This window comes from Ostrea edulis, chromosome 8 (genome assembly GCF_947568905.1).
Source record: "Ostrea edulis chromosome 8, xbOstEdul1.1, whole genome shotgun sequence".
Taxonomy (NCBI): Eukaryota; Metazoa; Mollusca; class Bivalvia; order Ostreida; family Ostreidae; genus Ostrea; species Ostrea edulis.
Genome location: NC_079171.1, coordinates 2,081,755 through 2,101,280, shown reverse-complemented (window position 1 = coordinate 2,101,280; position 19,526 = coordinate 2,081,755). Strand labels below are relative to the sequence as shown.

The window sequence follows — 19,526 nt, the reverse complement described above, 5'->3', positions numbered from 1 at the left end:
GGTGTAACATTCTTTAAACAACGCAATGTCAATAACAGATATACATGAAACTGGAGATCTAAGTTTATCGAAACTTCTGATGTAAACATTGAACTAAATCTAGTAATATACAAAATTTCTGATACAATCATCAACTAATTGTAGTAATATTCAAAACTCCTGATGCAATCTTCAAACTAATTGTATTAATATTCAAAACATCGGTTTACAAACATCAAACTACACATAAAACTTAATATACAAAATTTCAGATACAATCATTAAACCAAATGAAGTAATATACAAAATTTCCGATATAAATATATATTTTTTTCATGATAAGCATGTTACATGCATAAAACTGTCTATACAAATTCTGATACAAACATAAAACTGTTTTCACAACACTTGTATTGCACACTGTGGTCAATGTTTTTCTTGTTCTCATTTACAGACACCAAAGATAATTACGTTTGTGGAATCTGATCCATGTCCTCAAAAGGATTCATTCAACTTAAAATTAAATTCCAAACAGAAAGCTGCTGCCTGTCTCTACTATATTGCAATGTCAAAGTCCAAAGCTTTTGTTTTGAAATCATGAAAAGATGATGTGGTGACGAGGTGTTGGTGGCGGGTGACGAGGTGTTGGTGGCCTGTTAACTTCAATGTCTCAAGTGGAGGGTTGAAGATGATGTGGTGACGAGGTGTTGGTGGCCTGTTAACATCAATGTCTCAAGTGGAGGGTGGAAGATGATGTGGTGACGAGGTGTTGGTGGCCTGTTAACATCAATGTCTCAAGTGGAGGGTGGAAGATGATGTGGTGACGAGGTGTTGGTGGCCTGTTAACATCAATGTCTCAAGTGGAGGGTGGAAGATGATGTGGTGACGAGGTGTTGGTGGCCTGTTAACATCAATGTCTCAAGTGGAGGGTGGAAGATGATGTGGTGACGAGGTGTTGGTGGCCTGTTAACATCAATGTCTCAAGTGGAGGGTGGAAGATGATGTGGTGACGAGGTGTTGGTGGCCTGTTAACATCAATGTCTCAAGTGGAGGGTGGAAGATGATGTGGTGACGAGGTGTTGGTGGCCTGTTAACATCAATGTCTCAGGTGGAGGGTGGCAGATGATGTGGTGACGAGGTGTTGGTGGCCTGTTAACATCAATGTCTCAGGTGGAGGGTGGAAGACGATGTGGTGATGAGGTGTTGGTGTCCTGTTTAGTCACAGTAATCTACCCATTCGTGCTGAATCTACAAAAGATGGACAAATTACCATATAAATGTTTTGATTAAAGAAAAAGCATCCCCTACAAAACAAGAAGCCCATGGGCCACATTGCTAGTCTGAGTCACCTTTGCCCCTATCTAAAGATTTTTCCAATATATATCATAAAAAACGTTTGTCCCTAGACTAAGTGTGGCTAAACATAGCTGGGGGGGGGGGGCATGATTACAAATCTAAAATCTGCACTAGGTCAGGAAGCTTTCATGTAAATTTCAGGTCTTCTAGCCAGTGCTTCTTAATATTTTCAGAAATTTCCCCCTACATATTTGTATGTTAAACTTTAACCCCCTATTACTGGTTTTTGAGAAGATTGATTGATTGAAGATTGTTTAACGACCCTCTCGAGAATATTTCAGTCATATGGAGATGTCACCATTGCCGGTGAAGGGCCGCAAAATTTAAGCCTATGCTCGGCGCTTATGGCCATGGAGCAGGGAGGGATCTTTATTGTGCCACACCTGCTGTGACACGGGGACCTCAGTTTTTGCGGTCTCATCCGAAGGACCGCCCCATTTAGTCGCCTCTTACGACAAGCAAGGGGGTACTGAGGACCTATTCTAACCCGAATCCCCACGGTTCTCTATGTAAAACTTCAAACCCCATATTGTGGCCCCATCCTACCCCTTGGGGCCATGATTTTGACAAACTTGAATCGGCGCTAGGTCAGGAAGCTTCATATAACTTTTCTGGCCCTGTTGTTTTTTAAAGATTTTTTTAAAGTCCCTATATATTTGTATGTAAATCTTTCATCCCCTATTGTGGCCCATCCTACCCAAGGAGTCATGATTTCAACAAAGTTAACTTGAATCTGCACAATGTCAGGATGCTTTCATGTAAATTCCTACTTCCCTGGGCCAGTGGGTCTTGAGAAGAAAATTTTGAAAGATTTTCCCTATACATTTGTAGGTAAAATTTTGATCCCCTATTGTGGCTCTATCCTACTCCTGGGGGCATGATTTTTACAAACTTGATTCTGCACTATGTCAGGATGATTCTATGGAAATTTCAGATCACCTGGCCCAGTAGTTCAATACTTTTTTTCAATGGTCCATCCTATTTTTGCATTTTTGTAATTATCTCCCCTTTGAAGGGGATATGGATTCTTATTTAAAGAAACTTGAAAGACTTTCATCCAGGGATGCTTTATCCCAAGTTTGGTTGAAATTGGCTCAGTGGTTCTGGAGAAATTGACAATATAAATAAAGTATGCCGACACCTACGCCGCTGACAGACTGGACAAATTTTGATCAGGAAAGCTCACGAGCCTTCGGCTAAGGTGAGCTAAATGAACATGTTAAGGAAAAGTTAATTATGCAAAAGTTTAAATGAGATATGCAATTCTAGTTTTAGGTTCTGACTATTTCAATTTGAAAATTACTAGATCTCAGTGAAAGCAAATTATGCTTGAATTTCAGGGACAGAAATGGCACTTATTGGACCTAGTCCTTTCCTTCAGACAGATCTGTATTATCTTAATGGTGTAATTACCCAGACATTTCTTATTCATCTTCATTCTCGCTGGTCTCCTCTAAATTCCGATCATCGTTTTCCTCTACACCATTATCTTCACTGGTCCCTGATTCAGCAGTGTCCTCGTCATCAGGATCAGATTCCTCGTTGCTATCCTCAGACTTCAGATCCTCGCTGTTTTCTTCAGACTCGGACTCTCCACTGATTTCCAGCTCTGATCCCGATTCCTGAATCTCCTCAAAACTTTCAGCAGCTTCCGTGATCTGCTCATCTCTGTCTGGATTAACTGAAGTTTTAATTAAGATCAGATATAGACATTGAATCATATTGTTTAGTGTATGGAGAAGTTTGAAGCAAGTGAATTCTCTAGAAGTGGGTCTAGTCTACCACACATAGAAACATTAGTTCTATACACTCGTGACATTAATTGTAAGTGATATACATTATGCGATTTGAAAGATGAGAGACCCATGGACCATATTGCTTGTCTCATCTTTTATGTTTCCCGCCTGAAGTATATCAAACATTGTAAATAAATACTGGTCTTATACACAAGAGTATTTCATTCAAATAAAATCAGCATTACAGGTGTGTAATTCTATATTGAGTCTTAGTTTTCTCAGCACTTGATATTGACTTCCGTTTCTTATACCAGTAGATGACCGGTCACAGTCGCTCAGTATATCCCCAAATCTTTGATTCCGGGGGCATAAAAAGAACGATAGACAGTATTTTCAAAGACAAGATACTTTATCAGTCACCTTAGTATTACTTAAAAGTATCACTACTGACTAGGCCTTAGGGCTACAGAATCTAGAAAAAATCCAAGCTCAGTTCTATTATTCGGCAACAATGTAAAATATGTGGTCTTAAAACTTAAAACTTGAATGACCCCCAAAAGTGCTTATGCTGACGAAATACAATCATAATATAATATGTAAGATTATTACAATATGACTAATTAGGGCCTGTCCTAGAGTGAAAACCCAGGAGTTGGTTGCGAAACAATGTTGTTGATAAAGACAATATACATATAAAACTTACACGGTACCAATTTTGATGCACCAGATGCGCATTTCAAAAAATAATGCCTTTTCAGTGATGCTCAACCGAAATGTTTGAAATCCGAAATAACAATGAAGTTTTAGAGCTATTATAGGGAAAACAGTGTGCCCAAAAAAGTGGAGTCAAATTCGTCCAAGGATCAGAGCTATGCGTGAGGGAGATAATCCTTAATTTTAAAATGAATTTCTAAATTTTATAACAGCAATTAAATATTCATCCGTATTTTCAAGCTAGTAACGAAGTACTTAGCTACTGGGCTACATGTATAAGGACTACCTATCTGTTTCATTTCAGTTTAATATTGAAGATGATTGAAGAAGCATTAAAGATGTTTTCTAGATGGTTTACACATACACGCTATATACATCAAGTTTATCACCATCATGGAGTCAGAACCTCTACTCCAGGGATAATAAAATTTACAATTTCATTAGAGGCCGTCCTGCTCTACATCATTATGCATTTAGTTTACCTTGCAAATGTGCAGTTGTTGAGAAGAGTTTTGCATGTGGGTCAATATGTGGTAGTTTCTTAAATTTTATTTAACCCCTATGGCCCTAGGAGTGCAGAGTCCCTAAATTTACAATACATGTCCCCTGGTCCCAAAGATGCTTAAAACTAAACATGACAAGCGATGTTTGTAAAACATATATGCAACTAATGGTGTTAACATTAACAAGAGGCCCATGGGCCGCATCACTCACCTGTATCACGTTGGCTCATATTTAAAGATTTTTCCAATATATTCGCATGTAAAACTTTGATCCCTATTGTGGCCCAACCTACTACCAGGGGCCATGCTTTTTTTTCAAAATTGAATTTGGACTATGTCAAGAAGCTTTCGTGTAAATGTAAACTTTTCTGGCATACTGATTTTTCATCAGAAGATTTTTAATGATTTTTCCTATAGATTTGTATGTAAAACTTTGACCCGTTATTGTGGCCCCATCCTATCCTCGGGGGTCATAATTTTAACAAACCTCCATCTGCACTATGTCAGGCAGCTTTCATGTAAATTTTAACTTTCCTGGCTCTGTAGTTTTTGAGAAGATTTAAAAAAAAAGTTCCCATATGTTTGTATGTAAAATTTTGATCCCCTATTGTGGCCAAATCCTATCCTTGGGGGCCATAATTTTGAGAAACTTCAATCTGCACTATGTAAATAATTTTTGTGTAAATTTCAGCATCCTGGGCCAGAAGTTTCTGAGAAGATTTTAAAAGATTTTTCAGATATATTTGTATGTAAAACTTTGATCCGCTATCGTGCCCCATCCTATCCTAAGGGACAATGATTTTTACAAACTTCAATCTGCACTATGTTTAAAAGATTTGCTGTAAATTTCCACTTTCTTGGCCCAATAGTTTTTGAGAAGATTTTTAAAGATTTTCCCTAAATATTTGTATGTAAAACTTTGATCCCATATTGTGGCCCCATCCTACCCCCTGGGCCATGATTTAAAGAAACTTGAATCAGCATTATGTCAGGAAGCTTTCGTGTAAATCTTAGCTTTTCTAGCCCAGTGGTTCTTGAGTAGAAGGTTTTTGAATGACCCCACCCTATTTTTGCATTTTTTTCATTTTTGTGAATATCTCCCTTTTGAAAAAAACATGGCCCTTCATTTGAATAAACTTGAAAGCCCTTCACCCAAGGATCCTTTTGGTTCTCGAGAAGAAGTCGAAAATGTAAAAAGTTTACAGAGACGGACGGACATACAACAGGTGATCAGAAAAGCTTACTTGAGGTTTCAGCTCAGATGAGCTAAAAGTGTTAAACACATGTATCATTTCATAAATAGTAGTATTACCAATTCAAAATATTGAACAGATAATATCTTCCTATGTGAGGAATGGATTTACCATGTGACCTAAAATTAAAAGGGGTCATCTACTCCTTATTTTGTACCAGAGTACCAAGTTTGGTGTCAATCAAGCAGATAATTATCAAAATATAGAAGCCAATATATTACTATGTCCAGTTTAACCCTTGACCTTTGACCATAAAATCAATAGGGGTAATCTTCTCCTAAAGATGTACCAGTGTACCAAGATTGATGTCTGTCAAGCAAAGGGTTCTCAAGATATTGGTTAGACAGTATATTCCTAAGTCCAGTTTGGCCCTTGAGATTTCAATATATGGCCTCAAAATCAACAGGGGTCATCTTCTCCTCAAAGATGTACCAGTGTGCAAAGTTTGATGCATGTCGAGCAAAAGGTTCTCACAATATTGAGCGCACAGAACATTCCTATGTCCAGTTTGACCCTTGACCCATGACTATATTACCTTGATCTTTGAATATGTGACTTCAAAATTAATAGGGGTCATCTACTTCTGAAGATGTACCAATGTGCCAAGTTTTATGTCTGTCAAGCAAATGGTTCTTAATATATGGAGTGAATAGTATATTCCTATGTCCAGTTTGACCCTTGATCTTTGACTTTGTGACCACCAAATCAAAAGCGGTCAGGTTCTAGTAATGATGTACCTGTGTACCAAGTTTGATTGCTGTCAAGCAAAGAGTTCTCTAGACATGGAGTGGTCAGTATATTCCTATCCCCAGATTGACCCTTGACCTTTGACCATGTAACCTCAAAATCGGTAGCGGTCATCTACTTTTTGGGATGTACAAATGTACTAAGTTTGATGTCTGTCAAGTAAAGGATTCTCAAAATATTGAGAGTATATTTCTATGTCCAGTGTAGAATTGACCTTTGGACCTAAAAAATAGTAAGGGCCCATTTCTGCTTATAACCAAATTACATATGAAATATCATTACGATCAAATGAATGGTTCTAAAGATATTGAGTATATCGACCAACAGGTGCAAAACAATATGCCTCTCTACTTTGAAGGGTGGGGGGTGGGGGGGGGGGGGGGGGGGGGGGCAATAAGAATAATTGAAATGGTAGAATTTTATCATCAACTAAAAATTAAAATGTTCAAATCTTAACATTTTTAACAAATAACGCCCGACAATGCCTACTGACCAATTGTAATAGGTCACCTGAGGTAACTTAATGAAATTACGATAAATGTCACAAATACGATATACAAAATCAGTTGTAATTCATTAATTTCATTTAATAAACATGGAGTGGCGATCTCTTATTGAAATAATTCCATTCTAACTACATTTGTATTTGTTTCTACCTAGTTTACATGACTCAACTCAGAGTGTTATCAGAACTTGAATTTTAAAAACAAAGTAGATCAACATTCATCATTTATTTAGTTTCAAGGGGGTGGGGTGTTAATTGTTTTGTTTATGTCAGACCTTGACTTTTGATACAGACCCTTAAGTTCATGATAGCTATTCCACACAGAGACTGGTGTAATGTACATACTCAGTGTCAAACCAGTACACAATGTAGATTTTGTCCACACCTGCTACAGAAACATACAACATCACACCATCACAGAAACATACAACATCCCACAAACCAAAGCTGTGTCAATATCACTGATATTTACAAAGTAGGATAGTTAAGTAGAAGAAATAGATTATAAACATGTCAAGTTTTAAACTGGCAATGATCAATGTTCTACAAATCTCAACAAGATAATAATTGTAACAGAATGCTGTTAATAAAATCTCCCCATTGAACACCTATTGAATCCCAACCCAAAATATTAAATAAAACCATTTCTCCTCATCTAATCATTGCCCCCATTGTAATTAAAATTAATTATATTATATTATTAATATTATTCACTTAATGTAATTATAACCCACATCATTTAACATTAAACCTACACACTAAGTTAACCTTAATTATCAACCACATTTTAATAACAACCTAACTCCTCGTCTAATTATATCCCATGTTGTAATTAAAATTAATCACTAGTTGTAATTAAATCCAACATTGTAGTCAAAATTAAATATTACCTCTAATCATAACCCACATTGCACTAGAAACATAACTCCTCCTCTAATTATAACCCATTTGTAATTAAAATTAATTCCTAGCTCTAATTATAACTCACATTGTAATTAGAAATAATCCCTAGCTCTAATTATAACTCACATTGTAATTAGAATTAATCCCTAGCTCTAATTATAACTCACATTGTAATCAGAATTAATCCGTAGCTCTAATTATAATTCAAATTGTAATTGTAATTAATCACTAGCTCTAATTATAACCTGCAATGCAATCAGAATTAATCCCTAGCTCTAATTATAACTCACATTGTAAAATTTAGAATTAATCCCTAGCTCTAATTATAACTCACATTGTAATCAGAATTAATCCCTAGCTCTAATTATAACTCACATTGTAATTAGAATTAATTGATAGCTCTAATTATAACTCACATTGTAATTAGAATTAATCACTATCTCTAATTACAACACACATTATACATGCTGTAATGAAAACTAAACATTACCTATAATTATAACCAACTTGTAATGAAAACTTAACTCCTCCCCTAGATATAACCCATATTGTAATTAAAATGAATCACTAGTTCTAATTATTATGATTATAACCACCTCGTAATTAAAACCAATCAACACCTCTAAATATAGCCACATTGTAATTAAAATTAGATATGACCTCTAATCATAACCTACACTGTACATTTTTTAAAACATCACTATCATAACAATGTCATAGCATAACAATAATTTATAATAGATTCCTGTGTAGAATTTGATGTTATTTATACTGACTGATATAGTACAATAAACTACAGTACTACTAGTACTTACCAGTCAGAGAGTACCTCCTCTGTAGATATCTATATACAGACACTGTGTTGGGGTACTCTGATCCGACCCAGAGAAGGTGAGTTTTATCATCATAGTTCAGGCTGTGTGGTATGTTTATCCCGTGTTCTGTCAGTAACAGAGACAGGAAGTGACCGTCCTTGTCAATCATCTGTACTGTGTCGGTGTTACCATCACACACCAGGATGTGCGACAGCGCGTCTGTACAGATTCCTAGTGGATATAGTGATGATCCTGATGGAGGTCCTGTGTAGGAGAATCGATGTCTCCCCCCGCGCTCTGTCACCACTACAGCACCACGGTTATATTTAATCAAGTCAGACACAATAATATCACCGTTATTGTTCTCTGTGATATAATAAGGTTCACTATACACTGTGTGATGTTCGTTGTCGTGTTGTATGGTCAGGATGTGTTGACCACTACTGTTGTACCGGGTTACCTTGCCTGTATTTGTTTTATAGTTACACATCCCGACCATCAGATCTCCAGTGGACGGGGAGCAGTACACACACAGTGGTTGCCATGGTGATGTATACTCTATCTGTGTGGTGACTGTGTGATTGTTCACAGACAGTTTGTTGATGTTAAATTCACTGTCTATATAAATCAGTTCACCAGAACTGTTCACTGTGTGTCCTCCTCCATACAATGGTATTATATCTGTCACACGGTGTATAGTGTCTCCTGTTGTGTCTGTCAAGATGAGATTGACTACATCAGAGACCCAGACCCGGTCTGACATCACACGAGATATGTGTCTCACACGACTAACACCTGTCACACAGACAGACGTGTGTAATACAGGTGTGGACATCAGTTTCACACACTCGTCTATTCCTACTTGTCGTTTTCCTGTTGTCATTTGGATTTCTGGGATTCCCCTCAATAACGGACTGACATCCTCCATGTTGAATCCCTCAGTCAGGGACAGCAGCAGGTGTTGTGGAAGATTAGGGGTGTCCTTTATCTGGGGGACACGACTGGTCTTTATAAACAAGAGGAATTGTACCGCTCTGTTTGCTGATTGTTCATATCTGTCTTCATAGTTCTGTATGTGGGTGAGGTGTCTGTTCATTTTTCTCTTCTGTTGTTGTATTCTATCAATCAATAAACCTCGGTATCTTGTTTTAACATCACATACCGCAGTGTCAATCAGATCCTTCAGTCTTTGGGCTTTTGTTGACATCTGTGATTGACGGTGACAGATTTGTGGGGGACAAGTTTGGATATCAGTTTGGATTCCTGCCAGGAGAACACGACAGTTATAGAGAGTCTCACTTCTGATGGTGTCAATGATTTCTCGGTGTTGTTGTCGCTTTGTTTGATAGGCTGTTCTAATGTCCAGTATTTGGTGTTTTCGGTGCTCTAAACATCGGAAACAGACAGAAAGTTCACACGACTGACAGAACATTTCATAGAACCTGTCTGGATGTCTGACACAGATCTCTTGTCTGGGGATGTAGTTAAACTTCTCACGGTAAATCACAACATCATGGTGTTTGATATGTAGATCAATGACATGTTTCTCTTTACACTGTAAACACAGATCACGTTTACATGTGTTACAGTAAAACTCAGTGTCCCCCTGACATTGAGAACATTGTCGTACTTTTAGCTGAGTGCTGAGTCCTAGTGTGTCCATGATGTGGAGGGTCTGGGTCTTTAGGAACACAATCTACAATAATTAAACTGACATGTAAATATCAACCTATTCACAATATACATTTATTTCACACATTCAAGTGATCTACATATTTCACACACTGATTGCAATTGACCTGTTTTTGACACGTACATTTCTTGAATGCTAAGGCCAAAAATATAAATGGCTGTGTTTCCACTAATATTCAAGTTAAAATTAGAGTACCTTGGTAGGAAATGAATTATATTTGTTATATTTAAATCCAAGACAAGAAGATGTTCTGAATTCTGATTACAATTTCCATTCAATTAGCAGATCTATTGACATACTGAAAACAAGGGGCTCATTTTTCATTATAGATACAGTTGTTGAATATGCTTTCATATTATAAGTCATATTCTAAACTATATTATTACCAGGGTCATCTCCATTTTTTTTAATAATAATTTTTTAGAAAACATGCAAAAAAACTTCTAGGGTAGGGGTATAATTTAGAGTCGGTTGTATTAGTGGAAACAAAGCCATGATTATTTTCGGCCTAATCAAACACATGTACTTCCATGCTCATGGTCCACAACGCTCACCTGAGTCACCTTGCTGATACAGAGATGTGACTGATCAGCTTAGAACACTGATAGTGGGACAACAATGATCCAAGACCTGTCCCTAGACAACTGTATACACTAAATGTCTTAAGATGATTGTATAATCTGTAAAATGATTTCATTTGTTACTAGTACTTTGTTGTTATTATAGATATCTGATCTACAGTCTGACCTAATAATTCATATGTCTGAAGTAGCAGGACTCTTGTTGACCTTTGACCTAGAGATATGATATCTATGTGTTTTTTCTATTCTGTATATCTAAGGTAAATTCTAATACTCAGCAGCAGTGTAAAGTATGTTGTGTTCTTAATACACAAATGTCCCTGTAGGTACTAATAATGACGGAAGCCTTTACATGTTACATTTAATATTACATGACTGATTGGGACCCGGCTATGAGTCAGAACCCTGGGGTTGTAGAATTCACAAGTTTGGTAGATCCCCTTTTGCTTTTTCTAAATTTGCATTTAGTTTTCATACAGCATCAGCAAAATTAAACGCAATCCCATAATCGACATATGGAACTAAAACCCATATCCCTGAGATCATGAAATTTACAATTTGGGTAAAGGGCTCCTGCTAAATACTTTAATATTTAGTTTCAATGTAGTATCAGTAACCTTAAGATGTGCTATATATGCCAAGTAGAGCCCCAACCTGGAGTCAAAAACTTTACCCAAGAAATGTACAATTTTGGTACAGGCCTTCCTGCTTTACATTACTATGCATTTAGATTTCATTACAGTTGTGCAGTTGTAGAGGAGAAAATTTGTCAATTTCTATCAGTTTTAATTTGAAAAGAATTGGAATGGAATTTATTCATAAGTTAAAAAATATGCAATTACTAACACACGACGATGGCTGCAGATATTCAACAATAGGTCACCTGAGTGACTCAGGTGACTTAAAAATGCCCTTTGAACAACAGCAGTTTAGTTTGATCTTTGAACAATATGTTGCCTACAGCTTCAGACAACACCTCATATTCCATTCTTGAATCAAACAAAACAGATGTTGTTCTCGGACCCAGTCAATAAATGTATAATTGTAAGTCTTCTTGACTGTTAAGAAATCTGCATGTACAACATAATATACAAACCTATACAGTAACTTGTTGATGGTCCAAGCCTTCGTCAAAACAGGAAGTCAGATTTTGATTAATGTTGAGTCCCCCTACTTAAGGATACTCTGTGTGGTCAAAACTGATGCTGAAGGAGGAAATATGAAAAAGTTACAAAGGAGTGAAACATTGAGAAGTTAAATACAGCATTGTTGTTTTTTTTTACAAGAAGAACAAGTTAAATGTGTTTGACAGACAAGCTTTGAATAAAATATTTTCATATGAATTTTTAACTCAAGGAGTAGAAAAAACTGAATTAAATCATAGAATTATTTTCCCCCACAAGAACAACAAGTTTAATGTGTTTTTGAAACTCTATGCCCCCAACTGTGGCTACGTTCAATATTTGCAAATTTGACTGTGACCTTCATTAATGACCTTGACCTTAATCATACACATCAACTTTCCTGGTTTCATTGTGAAATTTACAGTTTTTGAAGTGTATCTCTAAATTATTGATATGTACATAAAATCTCAACGTGCACAATTTCTTCACATCTTTTAATGTTAGACGCAATGACCATTATATAAATAACTGATATGTTTCATTTCACTGACAGTAAGAGTATGGATAGGATAAGTAATGACCCGGTGTACATTGACTCGGGTAGATTAACACAGATAGGATAAGTAATGACCCGGTGTACATTGACTCAGGTAGATTAACACAGATAGGATTAGTAATGACCCGGTGTACATTGACTCGGGTAGATTAACACAGATTATTTAAATTTGATCGATCCTCATGTGATATCATGGGTTTTTGCAAAATCTTTATCAAATTAAACTTTGCACAAAAATTGGTAAACTATTGATACTGAAAAAGTGATATTTTCCATAGATAAACAATAATTTATAATCTAAAACAAGAAGCCCATGGGCCACATCGCTCACCCAAGTCACCTTGGCTCATATTTAAAGCTTTTTCCTACATATTCACATGTAAAATTTAAATCCCTAATGAGGCCTCAACCTACTCCCGGGGGCCATGAATTTTACAAACGTGAATCTGCACTATGTCAGGAAGCTTTCATGTAAATGTAAACTTTTATGGCCCAGTGATTCTGCAGAAGAATTCCCCTATATATTTGTATGTAAAACTTTGATCCCCGGAGACCATGAATTTTACAAACTTGAATTTGCGCTATGTCAGGAAGCTTTCATGTAAATGTAAACTTCTTTGCCCTATTGGTTCTTAAGAAGTACTTTTAAAACGATATTTTTCCTATATATTTGTATACAAATCTTTTAACCCTATTGTGGCCCCATCCTACCGCTGGGGGGTGGGGGGTGGGGGGATGGGGGGGTGGGGTGGGGGGCATGATTTTAACAAACATAATTCTGCATTATGTCAGGAAGCTTTCAGGTAAATTTCCACTTTTCTGGCCCAGTAGTTCTTGAGAAGAATTTTTTTTAAAGATTTCCCCTTATATTTATGTGTAAAACTTTGATCCCCTATTGTGGCCCCATCCTACCCCCAGGGACCATGGTTTTGTTAACCTTGAACCTGCACTATGTCAGGAAGCTTTCACGTCAATCTCAGCTTTTCTGGCCAAGTGGTTATTGAGAAAATCTTTAAAGATTTTCCCTATATATTTGTATGCAAAATTTTGATACCCTATTGTGGTCCCATCCTACCCCCGGGGAGCCATCATTTTAACAAACCTGAATCTGCACTATGTCGGGAAGATGTCTTGTAAATCTGTACTTTTCTATTCTAGTGGTTCTGGAGAAGAAGATTTTCAAAGATTTTACCTATATATTTGTATGTAAAACTTTGATCCCCTATTATGGCCCCATCCTACCACCAGTAGCCATGATTCTATCAAACTTTAATCTGTACTATGTCATGAAGCTTTCATGTAAATTGCATGTAAATGACCCCGTGGTACTTGAGAAGAAGATTTTTAAGTGACCCCCATCCTATTTTTGCATTTATGTGATTATCTCCGATTTGAATTGGGCGAGACCCTTCATTTGACCAAAGTTGAAAGCCCTTCAACCAAGGATACTTTTGGCCAAGTTTGGTTATACAGTAATTGGTCCTGTGGTTCTGGAGAAGAAGTGGAAAATGTAAAACTTTCACAAACAGACGGACAAACAGACAATGGACTACAGGTGATCAGATTAATTGATTGAATATTGTTTAACGTTCCTCTTGAAAATATTTCACTCATATGGAGATGTCACCACTGCTGGTGAAGGGCTGCAAAATTTTAGGCCTATGCTCGGCGCTTATGGTCTTTGAGCAGGGAGGGATCTTTATTGTGTCACATTTGCTGTGACACGAGACCTCAGTTTTTGTGGTCTTATCCAAAGGGCCTCCCTATTTAGTCGCCTCTTACGACAAGCAAGTGGGTGCCAAGGACCTATTCTAACCTGGATCACCACGGGATTCAGGTGATCAGAAAAGCTCACTTGGCAATCAGAAAAGCTCACTTGAGCTTTGATCTCATGCGAGCTAAAACTGTTGTCAAGGGCAGTAACTCCTATCCTGGTATTTCTTTTACTGCATGCCTATTATACAAGGTTTCCCCAATATCCACAATTAATTTATACATATTTATTAATTAGCAGTTTGTTTTTTAAACTGTTGACATTTAAAATTTGTCATTTTCACAAGTTTTTATCTATTTTGATTATTCTGTATAACAAAAATGTGGGATTTATTTGTGTTAACATATATTTCTGTTTTAGTATATCTGACATCTTTAAAACGGTGGCAGCATGAACATTTTCTTTGGTTATTAAATAAATTTGAATACATGTATATTGAGTGGAAATAAATACATTTTTTCCTACTTTCAACCATTAATATTAATAAGTCACATGAGGATCGACCCTCGTTAACATTTGTATTCTTTTGTTATTTTTTTTAGCAGTCTGACCAGCTGATTGGTAAACCAAGAAGCCCATGGACCACATCTCTCATTTGATTCACCTTGGCCCTACCGCTGTTCAGGTGTTGGAATTTTTAAAAGATATTTTAATCAATGTTTATTCCGATGAAAATTTTTTGACCCCCCCCCCCCCTCCCTATCTATAGTATCTACATACTAAAGTATGAAAGCCCTAGCTTAAATAGTTCAAGAAATATTTCTAAAGATTTTTCCATCTACAGAGCTGCCAACATTATGAAATGGAAAATAATAAGGCGGGGGTCAGGGGGCAGCTTGGGCTCCCTTCTGCTGGAGATCTTTTATGAATAAATATGTAACCCGAGCAATTTTAGGCATACTTCAAATCCAAATTTAATGAATTTAGACTGTATACTAATTGTTATGCATTTTACAAATGCAAAAGATTAAATGCATCTTTTATTGATTTTACTTCCTAAAACTTGACGTGTAAAAAATATTGTTACATTATTATATTATGTAATTTTACAGTTACTGTGTCAGTTATTCTGGCAAGTGTTTTAATATCATTTTCCCTGCCATGAGAAATGTTGAAGTTTATCAAACAGATTGTACATTTATCATACAAACTCCCCCTTTCTGACTTTGAAACAAATAGATGTTTACAGAGTACTTGCATATTTTTCTTCGAATTTTTGGCTCTTCTTTGGGGGAGTATTGTTGTTATTTCCATCAACACATGTCTTACGTTTAGTAGCAACTGCCATATTGTTTATTTCAAAGCATTAAAATTATTGAGATTCTGTATATATATATATATAGACTATGCAAACAAACGTAGTAATGACTATGGCTTGTTTATTAAAAAAGTAACAAGAGGACCATGGGCGACATCGCTCACCTGAGTCACCTTGGCCCATATCTGAAGACTTTCCATATATATTTGCATGTAAAACCTTGGTCCCTATTATGGCCCAAACTACCCTTTGCAAACTTGAATCTAGAGTATGTCAGAAAGCTTTCATGTAAATGTCAACTTCTTTGGCCCGATGGTTCTTTTAAAGCTTTTTTCTATATTTGTATGTAAAACTTTGACCCCCCACCCACCCACTTGTGGCCCCATCCTACCCCCCGGGGACCATGATTTGAACAAACTTGAATCTGCACTATGTCAGAAAGTTTTCTTGTAAATATCAGCTTTTCTGACTCAGTGGTTATTGAGAAAAAGATTTTAACTATATATTTATATGTAAAACTTTGATCCCCCTTATGGCCCCATCCTACCCCCGGAGCCCAAGATTTGAAGAAACTTGAATCTGCACTATGTCAGAAAGTTTTCATGTAAAAATCAGCTTTTCTAACTCAGTGGTTCTTGAGAAGAAGATTTTTAAAGTTTTTCCCTATATATTTGTGTGTAAAACTTTGATCCCCCCTTGGGGCCCCATCCTACCCCCCGGGGACCATGATTTGAACAAACTTGAATCTGCACTATGTCAGAAAGTTTTCATCTAAAAATCAGCTTTTCTGGCTTAGTGGTTCTTGAGAAGATTTTTAAAGATTTTTCCTGTATATTTGTGTGTAAAACTTTGATCCCCTATTGTGGCCCCATCCAACCCCCGGGGCCCATGATTTGAACAAACTTGAATCTGCATTATGTCAGGAAGCTTTCATGTAAATCTCAGCTTTTCTGGCTTAGTGGTTCTTGAGAAGAAGATTTTTAAAGTTTTTCCCTATATATTTGTGTGCAAAACTTTGATCCCCCCTTGGGGCCCCATCCTATCCCCGGGGGCCATGATTTGAACAAACTTGAATCTGCACTATGTCAGGAAGTTTTCATGTAAAAATCAGCTTTTCTGACTCAGTGGTTCTTGAGAAGACGATTTTTAAAGTTTGTCCCTATATATTTGTGTGTAAAACTTTGATCCCCCCTTGGGGCCCCATCTTATCCCCGGGGGCCATGATTTGAACAAACTTGAATCTGCACTATGTCAAAGTTTTCATGTAAAATCAGCTTTTCTGGCTTAGTTGTTCTTGAGAAGATTTTTCCTTATATTTGTATGTAAAACTTTGATCCCCTATTGTGGCCCCATCCAACCATAGGGGCCCATGAGTTGAACAAACTTGAATCTGTATTATGTCAGGAAGCTTTCATATAAATCTCAGCTTTTCTGGCTTAGTGGTTCTTGAGAAGAAGATTTTTAAAGTTTGTCTCTATATATTTGTGTGTAAAACTTTGATCCCCCCTTGGGGCCCCATCTTATCCCCGGGGGGGCCATGATTTGAACAAACTTGAATCTGCACTATGTCAGAAAGTTTTTATGTAAAAATCAGCTTTTCTGGCTTAGTGGTTCTTGAGAAGATTTTTAAAGATTTTTCCTGTATATTTGTATGTAAAACTTTGATCCCCTATTGTGGCCCCATCCAACCCCAGGGGCCCATGAGTTGAACAAACTTGAATCTGCATTATGTCAGGAAGCTTTCATGTAAAAATCAGCTTTTCTGGCTTAGTGGTTCTTGAGAAGAAGATTTTTAAAGTTTTTCCCTATATATTTGTGTGTAAAACTTTGATCCCCCCTTGGGGCCGCATCCTATCCCCGGGGGCCATGATTTGAACAAACTTGAATCTGCACTATGTCAGAAAGTTTTCATGTAAAAACAGCTTTTCTGACTCAGTGGTTCTTGGTAAGAAGATTTTTCCTATATATTTGTATGTAAAACTTTGATCCCCTATTGTGGCCCCATCCAACCCCCGGGGCCCATGATTTGAACAAACTTGAATCTGCATTATGTCAGGAAGCTTTCATGTAAATCTCAGCTTTTCTAGCTTAGTGGTTCTTGAAAAGAAGATTTTTAAAGTTTTTCCCTATATATTTGTGTGTAAAACTTTGATCCCCCCTTGGGGCCCCATCTTATCCCCGGGGGGCATGATTTGAACAAACTTGAATCTGCAATATGTCAGGAAGCTTTCAGGTAAATTTCAGCTCTTCTGGCCAAGTGGTTCTTGAGAAGAAGATTTTTAAATGACCCCACCCTATTTTTACATTTTTGTGATTATCTTCCCTTTGAAAGGGACATGGCCCTTCATTTGAACAAACTTGAAAGTCCTTCACCCAAGGATGCTTTTGGCCAAGTTAGGTTGAAATTGGCCCAGTGGTTCTGGAGAAGAAGTCAAAAATGTGAAAAGTTTACAGACAGACAGACGGACGCCGGACAAAATGTGATCAGAATAGCTCACTTGAACCTTCGGTTCAGGTGAGCTAAAAACCAATGACAGACAGCTCTAAAACTTTCAAAATGTGAAATAGGCGAAAATCGGAAAATATATAGTGAAATCGCAAGACGCATTCTCGGTCCTAAAATCGTAAGCCTTATACCAAAATCGTGAGGGTTGGCAGCTCTGTATCTAACAGCATGTAAAACTTTGATGCCCTATTTTGGCCTCACCCTACCCCTGGAGCCTATGAATTGCACAAACTTGGACCTACACCATGTAAAGAAGCTGTCATGTAAATTTCCACTTTTCTGGCCCTAGGGATTTTGAAAAGCTTTTTAAAGAGTGTCCCTTTTTCACTCGTACATAAAACACTTTGATCCCCTATCGTGCCTATTGGACCTACTCCATGTAAAGAAGCTGTCATGTAAATTTCCACTTTTCTGGCCCTAGGGATTTTGAAAAGCTTTTTAAAGAGTGTCCCTTTTTCACTCGTACATAAAACACTTTGATCCCCTATCGTGCCCCCCCCCCCCCCAAAATTGAATCTACCATGTCTGAAAGCTTTCATATAAATTTGAATTTTGTCCCATTAATCCTTAAGAAATAAGGAAAAGATAAGAAGATTTTTAAAGATTTTCCCCAAATATTCCCATGTAAAACTTTGACCCTATAGTGGCTCCAACCTATACCCGGGTGCGGTGGAGTGGTAGGGGGGGGGGCATGATTTTAACAAACTTGAATCTACATGATGTCAGAAAGCAGCAATATCAATTTGAACTTTCCTGGCTCAGTGGATCTTGAGAAGGAAATTTTTAAATAACACCACCCTATTTTGCATTTTTAAGGTTATACATGGCCCTTCATTTGAATAAACTTAAATCCCCTTCATCCATGAATGATTTGTACCAAGTTTTATTGAAATTGGTCCAGTGGTTCTGGAAAAGAAGATGAAAATGGGAAACGTTTACGGACAGACTGACAATAAGTGATCAGAATATCTCAGGTGAGCTAAAAACAAGTTCACTTACTCAATTATTTCTCAAAGTGAAAATGATGTAATCTACTGCATAATCCATTATTTCAAGGTAACAATGAGTTGCAGACAGACAGACAGACCAAAAACGGTTTCATTGACATCAAAATACACAGACACAATTCTGTGTAGATGTATGTGTATATAGGAACCATTACCTTTTTAACATCACCTTTCTTTCCTCAGTAATGCAGGACCTCATGGGAGTCCAGTGTGAACCTAAAAACATCAAGTGGTCACATTTATTTGAATATCACCATGGTGATCAATTCACTTTGATCTGAATCATTTTCTAAGAAAACAAAACCTTGACCAACCCCACTACTAATCATGTACTCCATTGAAATTCAAACTTCAAATTAACAAGAGGCCCATGAGCATTAACAGTAACCTGAGTATCATACATGTATATAGGAAAGTGTTGTCTGTTGATGAGTGATTCTTTTAAACACGAAGAACCGAATGAGCTTCTGATTTTGTAATCAATTATTGCATTTATCTGTTTGTATGTAATTTTTG

General features: G+C 36.9%; 2 protein-coding genes across 5 annotated transcripts in view; both read right to left on the bottom strand.

Moving 5' to 3' along the window:
• Positions 1-19,526, bottom strand: part of LOC125648773 (uncharacterized) — a 144,509-nt gene that overhangs the window by 89,972 nt on the left and 35,011 nt on the right. The window lies entirely within an intron of this gene.
• The window catches only part of LOC125672861 (uncharacterized), a 50,286-nt gene continuing 31,381 nt past the window's right edge, over positions 622-19,526 (bottom strand). The window contains exons 6-10 of the mRNA XM_056147855.1: positions 19,166-19,226; positions 11,882-11,990; positions 8,512-10,207; positions 2,749-3,016; positions 622-1,227 (exon numbers count right to left, since the gene is read on the bottom strand). Of these exons, the coding sequence (XP_056003830.1) occupies positions 2,760-3,016; positions 8,512-10,174 (1,920 nt within the window). The 5' untranslated portion in view covers positions 10,175-10,207; positions 11,882-11,990; positions 19,166-19,226 and the 3' untranslated portion in view covers positions 622-1,227; positions 2,749-2,759. The remainder of the gene's footprint in view (positions 1,228-2,748; positions 3,017-8,511; positions 10,208-11,881; positions 11,991-19,165; positions 19,227-19,526) is intronic.